Source organism: Hemitrygon akajei, unplaced genomic scaffold (genome assembly GCF_048418815.1).
Source record: "Hemitrygon akajei unplaced genomic scaffold, sHemAka1.3 Scf000115, whole genome shotgun sequence".
Lineage (NCBI taxonomy): Eukaryota > Metazoa > Chordata > Chondrichthyes > Myliobatiformes > Dasyatidae > Hemitrygon > Hemitrygon akajei.
This window is the reverse complement of record NW_027332001.1, coordinates 1727785-1751810: the sequence shown is the minus strand read 5'-3', so window position 1 is coordinate 1751810 and position 24026 is coordinate 1727785. Positions and strand designations below refer to the sequence as shown.

Below are 24026 nucleotides of genomic sequence, written 5' to 3'. Positions count from 1 at the left end.
AAGCCCTCCATCTACGCACAGCTGTGATATTCACCCTGACTGGTAATGCCACTCCTCCTCCCCCTTTAATCCCTCCCCCCCCCCATCACATCTGAAACAACAGAACCCCGGAACATGAAGCTGCCAGTCCTGCCCCTCCTGCAACCAAGTCTTACTAATAGCAATAATGTTGAAATAATCATGTGCCAATCCACAACATGAACTCATCTGGCTTACCATACAATATAACTTGCATTGAAATAGATACACCTGAGAACATTTCTATCACGTACAAACCTTTGAGTTCTGTCTGTACATGTAGTCCTCGCATGACCCTTAGCCTCGTCCACCATACTATCTGCTCTAACACTCTGCCCCCTCCCCCTGCAATCTAGTTTAAAACCTCCGGAGCAGAACTTGCTAACCTACCGGAAAGGATGTTAGTCCCCTCCAGTTCAGGTGCAAACTGTCCAATTCGAACTGGTCCCACCTCCCCTAGAAGAAAGCCCAATTGTCCAGAAACATGAACCCCACCCTCATGCACCATCCCCTCAGCCACGTATTTAGCTGCATTAGCTTCCTATTTCTAGCCTCACTAGCATGTGGCATCGGTAGCAATCCACCTGTGGGATCTCGCTTTCCCATTCCCCTTTCATCCTCTGGCCTCTCTTTTCCCACTCCACCTTCCTTCTAACTGTTGGATCTCTCATCCCCATCCACCTTCCTTCTGTGGGATCTCCCTTCCCCATTCCTTCCTGCTGTGGGATCTCTCTTCTCCATACCCCTTCCTCCTGTGGGCTCTCTGTTCCCTTTACACCTTCCTCCTGTGGGATCTCTCATCACCAGCTCCTTTCTTCCTGATGAATCTCTCTTCCTCATCCCCATTCCTACAGTGGAATCGCTCTTCTCCAACCCCCATGCTCCTGTGAGATCTCTCTTCCCCAACCCCTTTCACCCTGTGGGGCCTTTGTGCCAATCCCACTTCCATCTGTGGGATCTCTCTTCCCCATCAACTTCCTGCTGTTGGATCTCTCTTCCCCATCCCTCTTCATCCTGTGGGATTAAATCTCCCCACCCCTTTCTTCCTGTGCAATCTCTCTTCCCCATACCCCTTCCTCCTGTGGTATCTCTCTTCCCCATCCCCCTTCCTCCTGTGGGATCTCTCTTCCCCATCCCCCTTCCTCATGTGGGATTTCTCTTCCCCATCCCCCTTCCTCCTGTGGAATCTGTCTTCCCCACCCCTTCCTGTAGGATCTCTCTTCCCCATCCCATTTCCTACTGTGGGATCTCTCTTCCCCATCCACCTTACTCCTGTGGGGGCTCTGTTCCCATCCCCCCACTTCCTGTGGGATCACTTTTCCTCATCCCCCTTCCTCCTGTGGAATCACTCTTCCCCATCCCCCTTCCTCCCGAGGGATCTCTCTTCCCAATCCCCTACATTGGGTGGGATCACTCTTCCCCATCCCACTTGCTCCCATGGCATCTATTTTCCCCATCCCTCTTCCTCCTATGGGATCTGTCCTACTCATCCCCCAACCTCATGTATGATCTCACTTCCCCACCCACTTCCTCCTGTCACATCTCTCTTCCCCATGCCCCATGATCCTATGGGATCTCTATTCCCCATTCCCATTCCTCCTGCGGGATCTATCTTCCCCTTCCCCCTTCCTCCCGTGGGATCTCTTCCCCATCCTCCTTTCTCCTGTGGGATCTCTCTTCCCCATCCCCATTCCTCCTGTGGCATCTCTCTTCCCCATCCACCTTCCTCATGTGGGGCCTCTGTTCCCATCTCCCACTTCCTGTGGGATCTCTCCTACTCTTCCCAGTTCCTCCTGTCGGATCCCTTTTCCCCATCCCCCATCCTCCTGTGGGATCTCTCTTCCCCTTCCCCCTTCCACTTGTGGGATCTCTCTTCCCCATCTTGCCTCCTCCTTTGGGATCTCTCTTCCCAATCCCCCTTCCTCCTGTGGGATATCTCTTTCCCATCAAATTCATGCTGTTGGAACACTCTTCCCCATCCCCTGGTTCTGTGAGAAATCTCTTCCTCCGCTGGGGACTCTCTTCCCCATCCCCACTCCTCCGGCGGGATCGATTATTTTCCCCTTCCCCATTCACCTTCCTCCTATGGGGTCTATTTTCCCTTTTCCCCATCTTATGTGGGATCTAGCTTCCCCTTCCCTTTTCCTCCTGTGGGCACTCCCTTACCCATCTCCCTTCCTCCGGTGGGATCTCTCTTCCAAATCCCCCTTCCTCCTGTGGGATTTATCTTCGACACCCCTTTTCTTCCTGTGGGATCTCTCTTCCCTATCCCCCTTCCTCTTCTGAGATCTCTTTTCCCCATCCCCCATCCTCCTGTGTGTCCTCTGTTCCCATCCCTCACTCTTCTTGTGGGATCTCCCTTCTACATCCCCATTCCTGCTTTTGGTTCGCTCGTCCATCCGACCTCCTCCTGTGGGCTCTCTCTTCACCATCCCACTTCCTGAATTTGGGCCTCTGTTCCCATTCCCCTCTTCCTGTGGCATCTGTCTTTCTCATTTCTCTTCCTCCTGTGGGACCTCTCTCCTCCATCCCCGTACTTCCGTGGGATCACTCTTCCCCGTCCCCCTACCTCCGGTGGGATAACTCATCCCCATCCACATTCCTCTTTGGGATCACTCGTCCATCCAAAATCCTCCTGTGGGATCTCTCTTCCCCGTTCCTCTTTCTCCTGTGGGATCACTCTTCCCCATACCCCTTCCTCCTGTTGGACCTCTCTTCCCCATCTCCCTTCCTCTGGTGGGATTTCTTCTCCATCCCCCTTTCTCCAGTGCGGCCTCTATTCCCTACCACCCCCACCCCCCACTTCCTGTGGGGTCTCTTTTCCCCATCTCCCTTCCTCCGGTGGGATCTCTCTTCTAAATCCCCCTTCCTCCTGTGGGATCTCTCTTCCCCATCCCCCTTCCTCCTTTGGGATCGCTCGTCCATCCGAAATCCTCCTGTGGGCTCTCCCTTCCACATCTCCCTTCCTCCTGTGGGTTCTCTCCTACTGATCCCCCATCCTCCTGTCTGATCTCCCTTCACCATTCTCAATCCTCCTGTGGGATGCCCCATCCCCATTCCCCTTCCTGCTGTGGCCTCTCTCCTCCCCATCAAAATCCTGCTGTTGGATTCCTCTTCCTCATCCCCCTTTCTCCTGTGGGATTCCCTTCCCCATACACTTTCCTCTTGTGGGATCTCTCTCCCCCAACCCCCTTCCTCCTGTGGGCTCTCTCTTTCCCATCCACCCTCCTCCTGTGGGTCTCTCTTTCCGATCCCCCTTCCCCCTATGGGATCTCTCTTCCCCATCTCCCTTCTATGAAATTGCTCTTCCCTATACCCTTCCTCATCTGGTATTTATCTTCGACACCCCCTTTCTCCCTGTGGGATCTCTCTTCACCATTCCCCTTCCTCCTCTGGAATCTCTCTTCCCCATCCCCCTTCCACCTGTGGGTCCTCTGTTCCCATGTTCCCTCTTCCTGTGGGATCTCTCTTTCCCATCTCCATTCCTCTTGAGGTACTTCTCCTACTTATCCCCCATCCTCCTGTATGATCTCTCTTCCCCGTCCCTCCTCTTCCTATCGGATCTCTCTTCCCCGTGCTCCTTCCTCCTGTGTGATTTATCTTCCCGCCCCCTTTCTTCCTGGTGGATTTCCCTTCCCCTTCCCCATTCCTCCTGTGGGATCTCTCTTCCCCATCCCCCTTCCTCCTGTGGTATGTCTCTTCCCCATCCCTTTAGCTCGGGTGGGTCTATTTCACTGTGTCCCATTGATATTTCTGCATCTCGGTCAGGAACACTTTGTCTCCATCGGGGAATGGGACAGAAGATGTGGAGTTTACTGGGTCACACCGACAGATGAAGTTACTGACATTCGGCGAATACCCTGGAGCTGGGCAGTGAGGGACATTGACAGTGAAGGGAACTCTGATCAGTGATTTACTGAAGAGTTTAATGTTTCCTGAAATATCCGACTGAGAGAAATTCCCCGAGACTCACGGTTTGAATCACTTTGTTCATCAATCTGTCTGTTTGTGTTTAGACTTGGGCGGAATGACCTGGGAGATTCAGGCGTGAAACTGGTGTCTGCGGCTCTGAGGAACCCGGAGTGTAAAATACAGAAACTGGAGTAAGTACCAGACTGAGGGAGATTGTGTTTACAGTCACTGGGTTTCTGACACTGAACATTAATGTGATCAGTAATGGTGTTACTGATAAACACTGGGGATTTGTACCGTCTCCTGTCTCTCTGTGTCCTTCACCCTCACTCTCTCTCATCTCCAGGCTAGACGATGTCGGTCTCACAGATTCTGGTGCCGAGGATCTCGCCTCCGCTCTCAGTACAAACCCATCACTGACGGAGCTGGACCTGGGTTATAATAAACTGGGAGATTCAGGAGTGAAACTGGTGTCTGCGGCTCTGAGGAACCCGGAGTGTAAAATACAGAAACTGGGGTAAGTACCAGACTGTGGGAGATTGTGTTTACAATCACTGGGTGTCTGACACTGAACATTAATGTGATCAGTAATTGTGTTACTGATAAACACTGGGGATTTGTACCGTCTCCTGTCTCTCTGTGTCCTTCACCCTCACTCTCTCTCATCTCCAGGCTGATGGATGTCAGTCTCACAGATTCTGGTGCCGAGGATCTCGTCTCCGCTCTCAGTACAAACCCATCACTGACGGAGCTGGACCTGAGTGGTAATAAACTGAGAGATTCAGGAGTGAAACTGGTGTCTGCGGCTCTGAGGAACCCGGAGTGTAAAATACAGAAACTGGAGTAAGTACCAGACTGTGGGAGATTCTGTTTATAGTCACAGGGTGTCTGACACCAAATATTAATGTGATCAGTAATTGTGTTACTGATAAACACTGGGGATTTGTACAGTCTCCTGTCTCTCTGTGTCCTTCACCCTCACTCTCTCTCATCTCCAGGCTGGTCTATGTCGGTCTCACAGATTCTGGTGCCGAGGATCTCGTCTCCGCTCTCAGTACAAACCCATCACTGACGGGGCTGAACCTGAGATCAAACTCGCTGACAGACCGATCTGTCCCCGCTCTCCGCCGCCTCATACTGACCCACCCAACTCTGGAGCGGATCCAGTGAGTGTTTGTGTTAGTGTTCAGTGTAAGCAAATATCAGTGGATCCGCGGGTTTTCTGGTGATATTTGTGAGTGTTGTTGAAACATTAACCCCGGTCCCCTGTTACTAACACTGTTTATTTCATCTTTATTCTTCCATCTGTTTCAGGCTGTGGGGGAATCGGTTCAGTGAGACCGGGGAGAAGGAACTGAGATCTCTGCAGGAACCCAGACCCGGACTGAGAGTGTTCCTGTGAACATCCCCGCAGAACGGAACCGGCTCGGGTCTCGCGCTGTGTGTCGCTTGGAGTGGTCCCTCAGTGACGTGTTTCCGCCTGTTGTCCGGCGGGGTAGCTTCCGCCGGAAGTGCCTCTTCGAGACCCGCACGCGACACCCCGGAGAATTACCCAGACAGGAAGAGCCCGGGAGCCGGGGCTCAGTCTGGGACACCGGTGTCCCGGGGTGGGGGGGATGATCCTGGGAGAGAATCATTTTGCTCCCTTTGCTGAGGATGGTGCATTCGGCAGCCTGGCCGATATAATGATGTTAAATTGACAAATCCCTCGGCAGTGACCCTGGATCTGCAGCGATCCCGGACACGGCCCTGAAGTGTGATTTTATAATCATCGGTTCCCCGATGCAGAGTGACGGTGAGAAACGGGACTGATTATTCAACCTGTCACTCGTTGTCGCCGGTCAGTTAATTGTGTGTGACTGTGAGTGAGTCGGGAGCAGCTTATTTATTCCCGAACGTCAGCAGCTCACACATTGTTTAATTTACATTTGTCATGATGAAATCAATAAACCGCTGTAACTTCCTGTCCTGGTGCCGGACTTGAGTTTTATTTGAGGTTTCTGCTGCCTCCCGCACCCTGTGCACTGCAACAGTGGGTCGGAGCTCCTCACACTGACACAGTAGCGTCTCAGCTCCAGGCTGAGGGAGGTCGGATGCCCAGGATCTCCACCAAAGCCCTTCCTGGCTAACTGATCCCTGCAGAGAGATAAAATTGACGATAATATCACACGTGAGACCAATAAACAATGGACAGTAGGTGCACGAGTAGGCCATTCGGCCCTTCTAGCCAGCTCCGCCTTTCACTGTGATCATGGCTGATCATACACAATCAGTGCCCCGTTCCGTCCTCCTCCCCATATCCCTTGACCCCGCTATCAATAAGAGCTCTATCTAACTCTCTCTTGAATGTATCAGAGACTTGGCCTCCACTGCCTTCTGGGGCAGAGCATTCCACATATCTACCTCACTCTGGGTGAAAAAGTTTTTCCACCTCTCTGTTCTAAATGGCCTACAGCTTATCCTAAACTGTTGCCTCTAGTTCTGGATTCACCCATCAGCGGGAACATGCTTCCTGCCTCCCGGTGTGTCCAGTCCCTTAATAATCTTATATGTTTCAATCAGTTCCCCTCTCATCCTTCTAAATTCCAGAGTATACAAGCCCAGTCCCTCCAATCTTTCAACATATGACAGTCTCGCCATTCCGGGAAATAACCTTGTGAACCTATGCTGCACTTTCTCAATAGCAAGAATGTCCTTCCTCAAATTTGGAGACCAAAACTGCACACAATACTCCAGGTGGGGTCTCACCAGGGCCCTGTACAGCTGCAGAAGGACCTCTTTACTGCTATACTCAATTCCTCTTGTTATAAAAGCCAGCATGCCATTAGCTTTCTTCACTGCCTGCTGTACCTGCATGCTTGCTTTCACTGACTGATGTACAAGAACACCTAGATCTCGTTGTACTTCCCCTTTTCCTAACTTGACTCCATTTAGATAGTAATCTGCCTTCCTGTTCTTGCCACCAAAGTGAACAACCTCACATTTATCCACATTAAACTGCATCTGCCATACATTTTCCCACTCACCCAACCTGTCCAAGTCACCCTACATTCTCATAACATCCTCCTGACATTTCACACTGCCACCCAGCTTTGTGTCATCAGCAAATTTGCTAATGTTACTTTTAATCCCTTCATCTAAATCATTAAAGTATATTGTAACCCACTGAGGCCCCGAGTACGAGACAGATGGGGGATGGAATACCGACATTACATACGGAGTGAAGCTCCCTCCACCGTATGTCATTATACACTCCCAGGGTCAGACACAGAGAGAATCTTTCTCCACACTGTTATATCGCACACTCCCGGGGTCAGACACAGAGTGAATCTCCCTCCACACTGTCATATCACACACTCCCGGGGTCAGACACAGAGTGAATCTTCCTCCACACCGTCACATCACAGACACCCGGGGTCAGACGCAGAGAGAATCTTCCTCCACACTGTCATATCGCACACTCCCGGGGTCAGACACAGAGTGAATCTCCCTCCACACTGTCATATCACACACTCCCGGGGTCAGACAAAGAGTGAATCTTCCTCCACACCGTCACATCGCACACTCCCAGGGTCAGACACAGAGAGAAGCTGTTCTGATTGCGCTGGGAGAAATCGAGGAAAAAGTGCTTTATGAAGGTCGTGATTTACTTGGAAATTGGTTTGAAACGTCTCTTGAACATCTAAATGAGTGGCTGGTTTAGAGTGGAAGCTTCGTTTGGAGTTTTTCTGCCAGTTTGGACGGGGTTCGTTGACGGCTGCGAACTGCGTAGCACCCTGCTGTGGCCGCTGGCAACTCGCCAGGAAGCAGGTTCGCTCCAAAAACGGGAGACAAACGCCGTTGTTCCCCCACTGACATCGGGACAACCTCCTTCCATCTCTATCGTCGTGACTCACCTTCGGTGTAGGAGCCGAAACATCGTTTGAGACGTCTCGACCTCTCATGGCCTGGAAGTTCTGCAGAACTAACGGAGCCTTTCCTGGCGTTGGAATTTCTGGCACTGAGCCTGCAAGGTATTGTCGAGTACAAACTTTTCCCGCCAGTTACTCAACTCGCTCCAGGACTGTATAAGCAGCACCACCACCGTATCATTCTCGATTCGGACACAGAGGTAACATGCCGGACCAGTCTACAGGGAGTCGCAGGCCTGCGGGGAGTTATGCAAAGGCGGCTGCCTCTCCAGCCTCGGACAACGCCCTGTTTCGGTCGGTGAAAGTGGAACGCGGGGTCCAATGTATTTTGCATCCTGGAACTACCCTGGAAAAGTGCGCGGAGGCTATGGAGGGCTTGTTGGGGAGAGATGGTGTTTTGGCCACTGAGAAAGAGTTCGGGAAGGCGGTGTTTTACCTGAGGAATGATGAGTTGGTGCATCGGGCCCTCAGTAGGGGGATCACGGGGGAAAACATCTTTTTACAGATGGAGCTGGTGACAGCTCCCACGCAACGCATCGTCCTTGGTAACGTAAGGCCTTTCATCCCCAGTGAGGACCTGCTTCCCGCACTGGCCCGCTTGGGGCAAGTACGGTCAGAAATAACTGCCATCAGGCACAAATTCAGGAGACGCACCCTCCGTACCGTAATCTCTTTCCGGCGACAGGTATTCATGCAGCTGGAAAAGGGGGACGAAGTTGAGGGCCGGTTTACTGTCCGGCACGAGGGGGTAGATTATCAGGTGTATTGGAGCTCTGAGCACCCACGGTGCCATGCGTGCGGGGAGGTGGGGCACTTTCGGAGAGACTGTCCTAGCACCCGAAAACCCAGGGAGTCCACTTTGGGAACTAGTGCCCCTGCTAGCTCTGCCCCGATCCCATTCCTGCTCCTACACCTGTGCCGGCCCCTGACCCTGTCTCTATCCCTGTCCCCATTCCTACCCCTGTGCCGGCCCCTGCTCCTGCCCCTGCCCCGTCTCTACCCTGTCCCTATTCCTACGTCTGTTCCAGTCTCTGTTCCTACCCCTGACCCTGTCTCTACCCCTGTCCCTATTCCCACGTCTGTTCCAGTCTCTGCTCCTACCCCTGTGGATCAGGTGGGTGATCCTGAGGCTACGTGCAGGGAGGTTCAGGCGAGGGACGAGTTGGAGCCTGTGCGGGGAAGGAAAGTGAGGAAGAAATCCAAACACATGAAGAAGTCGGCCCCCGAGACCGCAGAGCTCACACCCATTTGCCCTGAAGTGGAGCGGGAGGCTCGGGGAAGTGCACAGTCGGGCGGGGTGATGGAAGCGGAGAGTAACGCTCCATCGGTGAATCCCGTATCTGTGTGATCCTCCGGCTTGAAGAGGAGAAGGGAATGTTCCCCCAAGAGGGCAGGGAATGTAGATGCGGGGGAGTCCCAGAAAGGCGTGGGAATCCGGGTGGAGGTTGTGTCTAACCCTGAATCCCCAGACATAGTCACCAGTCCTGTGGTAGGTGGAGTGGTTGTGCAGGTAGCTAGTGCTAGGCCGATTTGCACAGCTAAAACAGACTTGGAGCCCTCCACCCAGGACTTAGCAGTAAGCGCCTCCCTGGAGGCAACTGTATTAAACATTATGAGCGGAGAGGAGACCAAGCTCGCTCACTGTCAGCATCAGGCTGCCGGTGAATCCCTTGGACCAGAGCTGCTGGGGTCCCCTTCATACCTGTCTCCTGGGGAGGGTGATATAACCTGCATGCCGACCCCATCAACTAATGGCCTGCAGGGAGTATCTGGGGGTTTTCCCTCCATCGTCGCAACTGTGGATAAGATTGCCACGTATTAGAACACACGAGGAGGAAGATGGGGAATCTGTCTGCAGTGAGGGGTTGGAGGGAGACTCTTTTGATAGCGAGACAATGGACATCCTCACCCCTCCTGAGAAATCCTCAATTATACCTGTGAAGGAGTTCAGAGAGTTCATTCTCACCTCTGAGGGTGCAAAGCATCGGCCTAAACTAACCTCGCTTCGCTGGTCTAGCATGCCGAGGCTGGTGAAGTCCCTGTGAGTCATCCTCAGACGGAAGGGGAAGGGGAAGAGGAATGCTGTGTCGGGGAATGACAGGCGGCAGCTGAAATCCTTTCTGGATGACCTGGTGAGGGACATCAGAGAGGGAAGCAGCCTCGTTCCTTCGGGAGACGGTGGGTTACAGGGTGGCGTTGGCACCACTCGGGCCCGGAAAGCAAAGAGCATTTTTGCTTTCTTTCTGGATAGTGCGCCTGAGGGCGCCTCCGCTCTCACTGGGAAGGGTACTGGTGCTGAGGCCCAGTCTGCTCCCAACATGAAGCTCACAGTAGCTGGTCTCAATTTTAATGGTAGCAATGGTTCTCTCTGAAGATAAAACACTTTCGCAGTCTTCAGCGATGGGAGATATACGGTGAGTTTCCTGTAGGGAACCCATACCATCCCGGGGGACGAGTCCGCTTGGCCCCTGGAGGGGCAGGGAGGGGTATACATGAGCCACCTCAGCTCCAACTCTAGCGGGGTGGCGATCCTGTTGGCCCCGACCTTCCAGCCGGAAATGGTAAAAGCTCAGGATGTCGAGCCCGGCCGCCTGCTCCATCTGGCTGTGCGCCTGGATGGTGAACCTCTGCATTTCATCAACGTGTATGCCCTGAGGGGCGGGGTGATGCAGACGTGCCTATTCCCTATTCCGTCAGCTGTCCACTCTACTGAGCTCCCTGGATCCTGGGGGTGGGGACTTCAAATGTACCTTCGAGGTGGGGAACCTCTGCAATCTCCAGCGCGACACAGCGTCGGCAAAGAAGCTAAAGGAGTTAGTCGATCCCTTTGACTTGGTAGACGCCTGGCGGGATCTACATCCTGACTCCGGAGCCTGCTCGAGAAGGTCTAGAGGTGGAGATTCCCGAATAGACCGCCTCTGTGTCTCTCAAGCGTACAGCTCCCCCGCGACGGCAACCTGCATGCGGCAAATGTCGTCCTCGAACCATCACCTTGTGTGGATGGAATTTGCTCCTCTGCACTCTGAGGTGGGGCCGGCTGGTGGAGTAGTGGCATCAGCGCCAGACTCCGGAGCGAAGGGGCCCGATTTCGAATCCAGCCTGATCCCTTGCACGCTTAACTCGACCTCGTAAAAATAAAACTGGAGAATGCTATAGAAACGAAAAGATCAGTGCATAAAGCTTGTCATGACGGCGCCCGATGACTCCACCAGGAGTTAAGGGTATTCTTCTTCTCCGGATCCGGCACTAGCGCTGTAAGAACCAGCTGCTGGAAGACAGCCGGCTCCGCGTCTCGTTCCGAGCGTTCTAGGTTGCCTGGAGGGAAAGACGGGTAACTGTTTTTATGTCGGGAGTACACTAGTAGGTCGACAAAGAGGCGGGGCTCTGAGATAGAGCGGTTTGAGCGAGCTTTGCTGGACCTAGAGTATCGGAGAGGGTCGTGACTGTCACGTAACAGCACTGCCCACTACCCAGTCGGAAGCCACGTCACCTGCCAATCAAGGTTTGACCCCTCCTCGCCCATCAATACACTGTTACGGACCCGCAGGTTTCGTTCACTGTGGACTGTCACTTTAACAGAGCGCTTCAGTGAGGCAGGACTATGATGTTGTTCACTGACCGACTCGCAGCTTGTTTACCTTTAAAACAAGGACACAGACAGTCACAGTCAGAAGAAGAAAAAAGAGAGAGAGAGAGAGGGAGAGGGAGGGAGAGGGAGAGGGAGAGGGAGAGGGAGAGGGAGAGGGAGAGGGAGAGAGAGAGAGAGAGAGAGAGAGAGAGAGAGAGAGAGAGAGAGAGAAAGAAAGAAACCTGGAAAAGGCAGCAGTTCCAGCTTGTGGAAGCTAGGGATTTGGAACTCTGCTACACCCACAAGGGTGGGGTGATCATCGATCCGGTGCGCATCGGATGTGTGGCTGTCACTCCGTATAATCCAAAGGAGTGGATTTGGGAATGTCCTGTGGGGCGACTCGAAGTTAACCCTTGCCTGGGTGTGTGATGTGGTAACCCCTTGAAGACGGCATCCCTGTGACAGATCACTCTGGTGGTAATTCGGGTGTGGGTTTGGAACGGCTCGACGGAGGATCTTCCACCACTGATATTTATTAATTACCACCGTGGAACCCGTGAAATTCCCCGTAATTGCCTTCTCTCTACCTTTCATCCTGGATTACAGATATCTCTCTCCCATCATTTACTCCGTGGATGAACTGAACTTCTATGCTTTCCCATCTCAAGACTCTAAGCCTTGTTCCGCCGAGCTCAATAGTTTGGGAGTTACATTTACACACACCTACACATAACACTGTTAACTTTTGTTTATCTTGGTTAAGTTGCTATATTATCAGTAGATACTAATAAAGATAGTGGTTTTAACATCCGGGCACTCCAGTGACCACTGCCGGTGGTGCCGCTAAGCTGGGGGCTCCCTGGACTTTGAACGGGACCCGCTGGGTTTGCGGCCACCGCGCCTACCCGTGGCTTCCCGCGATCTGGTCCGGCTGTTGCTTTCCAGCATATGTGCCATATGTGCTGCCCTTCATCCACCCCCTGAACGATCTGGGGGCGCACCAGACACACAGCGGCCACCGGGACAAGAGGGCCATCACGGAGGCGGAGAGGTTCTGGATGATAGCCTCTCCCAGATACGGCACGGCCCGATTGCCCCGTGAGGTGATCCAGATGACCAGTGTGCTCGAGACGCTGGCCAACGAGGTTGCAGTGGCACTGCAACAGACCGAAGATGCCCTCACCCGAACGGCGGCAGAGCTAGCGGCCGTCAGGATGGTCACCCTGCAAAATCGACAGGCCCCGGATTACCAACTGGCGGCTGATGGTGGTACCTGTGCAATCATTGGTAAGGAGTGCTGCACGTTTACCCCTGACGTGTGGATCAACATCACCCACTGGGCTGCTCACATTCGGGACTCGGTGTCAAAAATTCAAACATCGAGGGACCAGCTCCTCCGGCACGACACCTCATGCGGAAACTGGTGGCCGTTTGGGTCCCTGGGCAACTGTCACCCACTGGTCGATTGCACTCATTCTCGGTATCATCGCTGTGTGTATATTATGCTGTGCTTGCCAAACTATTCAGAGCACGTCTGCCTTTTTTTCAGGCCTGTACAGTCACATACAGCGTTAACCTTAGAAATAGTTGAGTGTAAGACTTCCATTAAGATATATCACTTTCCTTCTCACTGTGTTACATGTAATGCTTGGCGAGTGGCGTGGATCCGAGGTATGGATGGGGTCGTGACTGTCACGTGACACCACTGCTCACTTCCTGGTCGGAAGGCACGACACCTGTCAATCAAGGTTTGACCCCTCCTCGCCGATCAATGCACACCCCAACATTGGCCCCTTTAATTAGCCTTGTACTTGGCCTCGAGCAATTGGCCTTTGTAATCGGCTTAACTCTGCTGGTACCGAGCCATTAGCCCCCCTGTGAATTACCGGGGCGGGACCCTCCAGCCCTGCTGCACTATAAAGGGTGCCACGTGTGCTGGACCCTTTCCCTTTGCCATCTCCGAGGGACCACCCTGCTTCACTCCAGGCTGAGAACCGTGGAACGGCGCTGGAGAACTTGTTGGTGAGCTGTGCATTGAATAGGGTTGGGAGCGTCGATTAGTGTCCCGAATAGCACAGAGCCGAGCCTGCACTCGGTCAAGGTGTGGCGCATATCGCATTGGTTGTGTGTGGGTGTGTGCGTGTGTACTTTCTTCACAGGCGATTTTCCCACATTCGATAGTAATTGTCCGTGTGTGTTTTATTGCCGATTCGACTTTCCCCCGACTGCTGTAAATTGTGTGCGTGTTGCTTCTGTTGCCATTTTCCCACGTTTGCCTTCTGTAAATAAAATACTTTTCTACCAAGACTGTGTGTCCAAAGTCCTTGCCTTTGAGACCTACCGAATCTGTTTCCCCACTTACAACAATTGCTCAGCCAATTTACATTTTCTACGTTCATGTGATATGGGTGTTTAATCAGTTTATAATACCAGTGTAATACCAAATTTCCAAGCACCTTAAAACTATGCCCCCTCGTATTAACCATTTCAACCCTGGGAAAAAACCTCTGGTTACCCACACGATCAATGCCCCTCATCATTTTATACACCTAAAAAAGGCTCCAAACATAAACAATGGCTGGAGCTTCTGGGAGCTTTTATTACTGAAAGGTGTATTACTGAACTTTCCTACTTTACCATCTCAAGACTCTTCAGGCTCAATAGTCTGGGAGTTATATTTACACATATATACACATAACACTGTTAACTTTCCTTTATTTCGTTAAGTTACCATATTATAAGTCGATACTACTAAAGATAATGGTTTTAACATCAAAACCAGACTCCAGTGTGAACTCTATTGCTGCTGGTTCGTTTCTAAAACGTTTCAGTTCGTAACACAGTTTTATAAAACTAGTTAGCCCACATCTGGTGTGTTTCATACAGTTCTGGTCGCCCCCATTCTCGGAAGGATGTCGGGGCTTTGGACAGAGCGCAGAAGAGGTAACCCAGGACCCTGCATGGATTAGAGGGCATGAGCTATAACAAGAGGCTGGACAAACTTGTGTTGTTTTCTCCAGAGCGGCGCAGGCTGGGGCGAGACTGGATGGACGTTTATAAGATTACAAGAGGAAGAGATAGGGTGGACAGACGATATATTTTTCCTGGGGGTTGAAATGTCTAATACATTTAAGGTGAGAGGAGATGTGAGCGGCATTTTCTTCTTTCCACAGAGTAGTCAGTAAATGGACATCTGTCTGGAGGTGAGAGACCAAAGCGGCCATGTGATCCCGTTTCCTGTTCACGTTTTCCGCAGATCTGCAGCATCTGCGAGTCACTGCTCTACGTGTACGTGTAGCTTCATCTTTCCCCGTTCAGACAAGGCAGTGAGATCCGGATCTGTGATATCCTCTCGTTGTGGTGGACAATATGTTTTTTTCTCGGCAATATTTTCAGCATGTTTCATTCCACTGTTTTCACCTGCTGAAGTGCTGCGGATGTTTCTGGGTGTCTGACCCACTTATGTGAGAATTTAGCTTTTTATAATTATCTGAGCTTCTCAGAAATGTGTACAGTTCAGTTAAGCTTCACTCCACTAGTTCCAAAGCAACAACCCAGTCAGTCAAACAGTCGGCACAATTAAAATAGTTTATTACATCTTTATTTTTTCATTTTGTACTATTTATATAATTTAACAATGTGATATTTATATTCTTATATTAAATCACAATTGTTAAAATCTATGGTTAAAAATTAGGTTCTACTGCTGAACGAATTTCATGACATATGCCGGTGCTATTAAACCTGATTCTGATATTGATATGTGAGACGCACCTGATCCCAGTTACCGCAGATCGTAATGAGAGATTAAAGCCTTTTCTATTTATTTGCGTTCCTCAGAAAGACAACAGTTCAGTTTCCTTCTGTGGTTCCAGAGAAGAAGCTCAGTCTGACTAATATTTACACACAATCAAAATGGGGAATTTATTATCATCATGTACTGAACTACAGTGAAAATCTTCCCTGACGTGCCATCCACACAGACAGATACATTACAACAGTACATTGAGCTGATATACGACAGAACAATAACTGTAACAAAGCATTATGGCTGCAGAGAAAGTGCAGTGCAGATAGACATATGGTGCAGGTTCACGTCGAGTTACATTGTGAGGCCGAGAGCATTTTATCATTCATTTGGCTTATAACCACAGACAGGAAGCCTCCCTTGAGCTTGTCATTACTAATAACTGCAGGTCTTCTTTTTTTCTCAATTTCTCGTGGAACTAGACAGGGATGTCCATTAAACCCTTTATTATTTAATCTTGTATTGGAACCTTTAGCTATAACAGTACGTGAAGCTAAATATATTCTTGGTATCTCTGTGAATGGAACCATACATAAGATTTCTCTTTATGCAGATGATGATTTGGTTTTTATTTCAAATTTTGAGGAATCAATTCCTAAACTTTTGGAAACACTTAAAGATTTCGCTAAATTTTCTGGATATAAATTTCACTTGAATAAAAGTGAATTGTTTCCATTAAATGTCCCTGTTAGTATATATAATGATATTCCTTTTAGAACTGTTAATACATTTAGATATTTAGGTATTATAATTACTAAAAAAATATAAAGATCTCTATAAAGGGAATATAGTTCCTTTAATGGACTCCATAAAATAACAATTTTCTAGATGGAATCCACTTACTTTTTCTTTAATAGGTCGTATTCATGCTGGTAAAATTATTTTAATTAGCTTTTTATATATTTTCCAAAATATACCTATCTTTTTAACTGAAAGAAAATTCGATCAAATTGACTCACTTATTTCTTCCTTTATTTGGAACAATAAGAGTCCAAGAATTAATAAGTATAATTTACAAAAATCTGAAAAAGATGGTGGACTTGCACTTCCTACTTTAAGACTGTATTATTGGGCTGAGAACATTAGACAATTCTGTTTTTGGTTATATTGTGTTAATAAGAACCAAAATCCATTATGGGTTGATTTGGAATTAAAAGCAGTTAAACAATTTCATTTAACTTCAATATTAGGCGCTCCATTACTTTTACAGCTCTCTAAAATTCCAAATTTAAATCTTTACCCGGTTCTTAAACAATCCCTACGGATTTGGGTTCAGTTTCGTTTTTTAAAAATGTTTAAACAATTTAAGATGACTAGTTTTTTACATCGAAACTTCTCATTTATACCTTCAACAACTGACCCCATTTTTCTCCTATGGAAAAATAAAGGGATCCATTCTTTTACAGATTTATTTTGTGACGGTCCATTATGATCTTTGAAGAGTTAATTAACAAATTTTCTCTCGCTCATACACATTTTTTTGCAATATGTTCAGTTCAGACATTTTTTACAATATTTACCTAAGATTCCATGTTTACAAGAATCTGATTTGTTGGATACCATTTTGAAATTGAATCCCTTTGTGAAAGGTTCCATTGGCAGAATTTATAATTTATTTTTGTTACAAAACAAAACCTATCACTAAAGATTAAACAAGATTGGGAGAGAGAAAATATGACCTTTGTTAATGAATATTGGCTTCGAGTTTTGCAAAATGTAAATTCTTCTTCTGTATGTTCCAACCATTGTTTAATTCAATTTAAAACTGTTCACCGTTATTATTTAACAAAGGAGAGACTATCTAAAATATTTCCTAGTATAGACAAATGCTGTGATAGATGTAAAACTGAAGTAGCTACTTTGTCACATATGTTCTGTTCATGTTTTTCATTAAAATCGTTTTGGAAATCTTTATTTTCTGTAATTTCTAAAGCTCTGAAAATTAATTTACAACCTAATAGATTGACTGTTCTATTTGGAATAGCTCCGCATCATATTTAGGGTATTTCAGCTTCAGATCAACATGTAATTGCATTTGTTACACTACTGACAAGAAGGGCTATTTTATTAAAATGGAAAAATATTTCTTCCCCTACATTAATTGAATCGTTTTCTCAAGGAATGTTATGTCTTAGTTTGGAAAAAATAGAAGTAGAACTTTTGATCCTCGATTCGATTTTGAGAGAAGATGGGGTTCTTTTGCTAAATATTATCATTTAATTTGAATTATGCTATATGTTTTCCGTCCAATTTTATTTTTTTATAAATATGAAATGGCGGTTGGTGATTCTTTTTTAAAAAAATTAGATGATGGTCAAACGTATTGCTCCGGAGGGTTCATTCCAAATGGATTTTCCCCCTTTTTTTGTGGTTACTGGGTTCTTTTCCGAGTTAGATGGTGTATTTTTTCCCTTTTTTCTACATATATATTTTTCCATTTTTATATTTTACGATCAGTTTTTTTTCAGCTTTATTAATTGTATACATATTAATCTATTGACGTTTTGTATCATTTTATAGCTGTAGAAGATTATGTATCAATAAAAAAGATTCTAAAAATGAAAAATGAAACTGGCAAAACAATCACTAGACATATGGTGCAGTCACGTCGAGATACATTGTGAAGTCGAGTCCATTTTATCATTCATTTGGCTTGTAACTGTAGACAGGAAACCGTCCTTGAGTCTGGTGTTACGCGCTTTAAGGCTTTTGTATCTGTTCCCCGATGGGGGAGCGGGTTTGCAGCAAGAATGTCCAGGTTGTGAGGTTCTTTGAGTACATGGCCTGCTTTTCCGAGGCAGGGGAAGTGTAGAAAGAGTCCATGGAGGGGAGGCTTGTTTCCCTGATGTCCTCTGCTCTCCAAAGTTCTCTACAGTTCCTTGCTGTCATGGGCAGAGCAGTAGCCATACGAAGGAGTGAAGTATCGACAAGAAGCTCAGAGACCTCGGCCTTCACCCTGCCTTGTGTAGCTGGATCCTGGACTTCCTGTCCGATCGCCGGGAGGTGGTAAGAGTTGGCTCCCTCACCTCTGTCTCTCTGACCCTCAGCACACATACCCCACAGGGGTGTCTCCTTGCCCCCTCCTTTACTCTCTGTATTCCCATGACGTGTCGCCACCCACAGCTCCAATCTGCTAATTAAATTTGCTGACTACACTACACTGACTGGCCTGATCTCAAATAATAACGAGGCAGCCGACAGAGAAGAAGTCATCACCCCGACACAGTGGTGTCAAGAAAACAACCACTCCCTCATTGTGACAAAAACAAAGGAGCTGGTTGTGCATTAAGGAGGAATGCAGACAGGAACCAAATTCAACATTTCCAACTCTGTTATTGACACAAAATGCACATTTTAATATTGATCATGACACAATGTATTTTATATATCGTTATTAACATAAAACATATTTATAGATTGTTACTGACAGAGAATCGTATAATTTCTGTTCCGTGTGTTATCTGAATGTACTTGCCTGTGATGCTGCCACAAGTCAGTGTTTCTCTGTACCTGTACCTTCCCGTACTTGTGCACTTGGCAATAAATTCAACAGGACCTGAGAAATCTCAGTGAGATTTGATTAGTGATGATCATCTTGGCAGCTCGGTAGGTCGAATGTATGAGACAGTACACTGTTAAATGCAAAACCCTGAACAGTGTTGATGATCAGAGGGATCTTAGACTCCAAGTTCATCGCTCCCTGAAAGAGACTGCACTGATTGATCAGGTGGTTAAGAGGGCAAAGGGCATGGTTGTCTTTATTAGTTGAAGCATTGAGTTCAAAAGTCGGGAAGTTGTGTTGCAGCCGTTACGAGCCTGTGGTCGTACGGTGACTGTTTCTTTAAGAGCGCCGGCGTGAGGAGGCGGGGCTATGACGTCAGTCACAGGCTGACAGCGCTGACTGTGGACTGAACCATGAGAGAGAGATCTGCAGACAGGCAGTCGGCCAGTCTAAAGAGAGAGAGAGACCGGAAAAGTTGATCGCTTCAGTTAGTCGCAGCTGAGGCTTGGAACTCTCCTATGCCCACAAGAGTGGGTTGATAATCGGTACACAGAACCACAACGAATGTGTGTGGCTGTCACTTCGTATAATCCATAGGAGTGTGTTTTGGAATATCTTGTGTTAACCCTTGCCTGGGTATGTTGTGTGGTAACCCCTGGAAGACGGTATTCCTGTGACAGGTCACTTTCGCTGATAATTCGTATGTGGACGATTCAACGGATAAGAACTTCGTCGACGGTTATTTTGAAGTAACTGCCTTTTCTCTACGTTCCACCCTGGATCACAAATATCTCCCGACGATCATTTATTCCGTGGATTACTGAACATTCGTACTTTACCATCTCAAGACTCTGAACTTTGTTCAGCTTTGACATATCTGTTATATGGTGCAGGGTCAAATCGAGTTACATTGTGAGGTCGAGTCCATTTTATCATTCATTTGGCTTATAACCACAGACAGGAAGCCATCCTTCAGCCTAGTGTTACGCGCTTCAAGGCTTTTGTATCTCTCCGCCAATGTGGGAGCGGATTTGCAGCAAGAATGTCCAGGTTGTGAGGTTCTTTGAGTACATGGCCTGCTTTTCCGAGGGAGGGGAAGTGAAGGAAGAGCCCATGGAGTGGAGGCTTGTTTCTCTGATGTTCTCTGCTCTCCAAAGTTCTCTGCAGTTCCTTCCAGTCATGGGCAGAGCAGTAGCCATACAAAGGCATGAAGTATCGACAAGAAGCTCAGAGACCTCGGCCTTCATTCTGTCTTGTGTAGCTGGATCCTGTACTTCCTGTCAGATCGCCGGCAGGTGGTAAGAGTGGGCTCCGTCTCCTCTGTCTCTCTGATCCTCAGGACACAAAACCCACAGGGTTGTCTCTTTGGCCCACTCCTTTACTTTCTGTGCACCCATGACTTGTGTTGCCACCCACAGCTCCAATCTGCTAATTAAATTTGCTGACAACACTGCATTGATTGGCCTAATCTCAAATAATAACTTTCAATCGATCAAATGCCTCCTGACAAGGCTCGGTCCAAACAAACTTTTCACCCTTCTTCAGGAGATTGGTCAGAGGAAGAGCGATAGCAGCAAAGTTCTTACACAACTTCCGGTATCATCCATCCATTCCCAGAAACCTTCTAAGAGCCTTCTTAGCAGTTAGAATAGGAACTTGAGAAATTGCCTGGACTTTTGCCCGAACAGGAGCCAACTTGCTTTGACCAACAACATAGCCAAGACAGGTCACAGTGGCATGGCCAAATTCACTCTTCGCTAACTGTAAGGTTGTCCTGAGAAAGCCTGTCAAACGGCTTCTCTATTGCAGAGATATGCTTTTCCCAAGTGTCACTCCCTGTGACTCAGTCATCAATACAGGCATCTGTGTTCTGACCCTCGAATTACAGAATCAATCATTCTCTGGAAGGTTCCTGGACCATTTTAACTTCCTAAAGACAAAACATTGTATTCATACAACCCAGATGGTGTCACAAATGCAGAAATGTCTCTACCTCTGTCCGTCAATGGAACACACCAATACCATTTCAACAGATCAATCTTTGTAAGAAATTTAGCTTTTCCAACCTTATTGATGCAATCATCCACCCTAGGGATAGGATAGGATTCTGTTTTTGTTACTGCATTTACCTTCCCATAATCAGTGCAAAATCTAACACTACCATCAGGTTTGGGCACAATAACGCAGGGCGAGCTCCAATCTGATGCTGAAGGACTAATAATACCATTTTCAGCATATATTCAATTCCTTGCTCAGCCAATTTACACTTTTCTACGTTCATGCAATATGGGTATTGTTTAATAGGTTTGGCTTGACCAATATCTACATCATGTACTGCGACCGTGGTTTGCTTGGGAATATCGGGAAATAAATCTTTAAACTTCAGAATTAATTCCTTCAGCTGTTGTTGTTGCTCTGGCTGCAGATGAGCCAACCTGTTATCAATGTTTTCTGGAACAACCGAGTTCATTAGCCTAACTGGGACCATGTTTGGCTTGTGAAAATTCTCAGACGAGTCAATTGTTTCATTCTCAGGGTTGTCAGATTCATATGTTTTGACAACAACACTCACAGACGGTGCCTGCTTGTCAAAATAAGGCTTTATTATATTTATGTGTACCACCTGTGTTAGTTTACGTTGGTTGGGTGTTTTAATAACATTATTCAGATCATTAGTTTGAGAGACTATTTGATACGGTCTACTGAACTTCGCCTGAAATGGATTCATCAATATTGGAGATAAGGCAAGCACCTTATCTCCCACCTGGTATTTTCTTTCTGAAGCCCACTTATCAAACCAACACTTCATTTTGTTTTGAGAAATCTTTAAGTTCTGTCTCACTAGACTACAGACTTGGTGTAGTTTATTCTTGAACTTCTAAACAAAGTCTAATAGGTTAACTTGTACATCCCCATCAATCCACTGTTCCTTTAACAAGGTCAAAGGTCTCCTCACTCTATGACCAAATACAAGTTCAAATGGACTAAAGACCAGTGATTCCTGTACCGACTCTCTTACTACAAACAAAAGCAAATGTATTCCTTCATCCCAGTCTTCTCAATTTTCAACACAGTATGTCTGAGTCATTGTTTTGAGAGCAGAATGATATCTTCCTAAAGCCCCTTGTGATTCCGGATGGTACACAGCCGATGTAATTTGTTTCGCTCCCAGTTCATAAACTACCTGCTGGAATAATCCAGATGTAAAATTACTTCCTTAATCAGACTGGATTTCTTTAGGAAAACCAGATAAAGTAAAGAACTTGGAAAAAGCCTTCGCCACAGTTTTAGCTTTAACATTTCTGAGAGGTATTGCCTCTAGGAATCTGGATGCAGTACACATAATAGTTAGCAGATACTGATGGCCAGCTTTAGTCTTTGGCAATGGGCCAGCACAATCCACTATAAATGTTAAAAAGGGTTCACCGAATGCAGGTATAGGCCTGAGTGGGGCTACTGGCGTGACCTGATTCGGTTTACCCACAACTTAACAAGTGTAACAGGTTCCGCAAAAGGTCACAACATCTTTCCTCAAATTAGGCCAGTAGAATTATTTCATAATCCTGTTTACAGTTTTATTCACTCCAAAATGTCGACCTAATGGCATACTGCGGGCCAAAGTTAAAATTTCAGCCCTATAACTTTAGGAACTGCAACTTGGTGAACAATTTCCCATTCCTCACTCACTGGTATAGCAGGTGGCCTCCACTTTCTCATTATCACTCCATCCTTGAGATAATACCCTACTGGCACTTTCTTATTCTCATCATTTCAGAGAGTTGTTTCCTTTAAAGCTTCAATCTCAGCGTCTTGGTTCTGTTCTGCTATAAACTTCTTCCTACACAGGGATAAATCTTTCTCATCAGACTTACGACCTGAATCCTGTTGAAACAATGAAGGCAGAAAAGTCCCTGACAAGTCATCATAACCTGAATCCCAATTTTGGCTATCAGGGGTATCAGAATCATGCTGCACAGAACTGTCTGCGTCGGCAGACCTTTTAGCCATATTTCGAGTTACTGGGCAGGAAGGATAAATGTTAAAATCCATCTGTGGGTCGTCCGTGGTTGGCTTAGTTGTCAACAGCACTGCAGGAACAACTTTAGGTCATTCCCTAACAGCAAACTAACATCTTCCAATGATAAACTGGAGTATAATCCGATTTTAACAGGTCCCAAAACCAACCCTGACAGTAAAGTTAACTTGTACAACGGCACAGAAACCATGCCACCCCCAATGCCTTTAATAAGATTTACCTCACCAGTGTTAGTCTCATCACCAAACTTTAGAACGCTGTCTGATATAAGTGACTGAGAATCCCCAGTAACTCGAAGAATTTTCATTGGTACCGGGGTTGACCCTTCCTTTACTAATACAAACCCATCTGACATAAAATGATCAAATCCCTTCTTAACTCGGTCAGACCTCTCAGACCTTAACTGAGACTCAACAGAATGTTCAGAACCCTGTGGGTTTATAGGTGTTTCAACAGACTGATCACAGGCATTTGGGACTGCCTCCTTTTCCTTCTTCAGGACAGAACAATTAGCCATCATATGACCAGCTTTCTTACGATAGTAACAAGTATGACCAGAAAATTTCTCCTTCAACTGCTTCCCTTCATCCTTACTCTTGTCACTAGTCCCAGCTGTAATTTCTGGTTTACCCTGGTGATCCCTGCTACTCTTTTGGAAGCTCTTTTTCTGGGTAAACTTAACCTTGTGAGTTAAAGCAAACTCATCTGCTAATCTAGCAGACTCCTGCAAAGTGGCAGCATCCTTTTCATCTAAATACGTCTTTATGTCATCAGGAGCACACCTTTTGAATTCTTCAATTAAAACTAACTCTTTCAAGCTATTAAACTCATCATATATTTATAATCACCATATATATCATCATATATGTGCACCAGCGATCAAAACACACAGACTTCTCATAAGCAAATTACATATGTCCGGTTCACAGATTTCCTGAAATTTCTGAACTTTTGCCTGTATGATTCTGGGACCAACTCATAAGCTTTGAGCACAGCCTGTTTCACTATGTCATAATCAGCTGCTTCATCAACTGTCAAAGCAGAATAGGCTTGCTGAGCCTTCCCCTTAATTACACTTTGTAAGAGAATAGGCCAACCCTCTTTTGGCCACTTTAAATTCTAAGCAACCTTCTCAAAATGCTGGAAGTATTTATCAACCTCTGTCTCATCAAATGGAGGTACCAATTTAATTTCCTGACTGGCCTCAAACTTATCACCAGAGTCTAACGCTAGACCCCTTTGCTGCAACCACTCTATCTTTTCCAGCTCAA

At 47.2% G+C, this 24026-nt stretch overlaps 1 protein-coding gene across 1 annotated transcript in view; it reads left to right on the top strand.

The window, feature by feature from the left end:
- The window catches only part of LOC140723493 (NACHT, LRR and PYD domains-containing protein 3-like), a 404351-nt gene extending 398455 nt beyond the window's left edge, over positions 1-5896 (top strand). The window contains exons 9-13 of the mRNA XM_073038060.1: positions 4035-4121; positions 4277-4447; positions 4603-4773; positions 4929-5096; positions 5245-5896. Of these exons, the coding sequence (XP_072894161.1) occupies positions 4035-4121; positions 4277-4447; positions 4603-4773; positions 4929-5096; positions 5245-5332 (685 nt within the window). The 3' untranslated portion in view covers positions 5333-5896. The remainder of the gene's footprint in view (positions 1-4034; positions 4122-4276; positions 4448-4602; positions 4774-4928; positions 5097-5244) is intronic.
- Positions 5897-24026: the final 18130 nt, after the last annotated feature.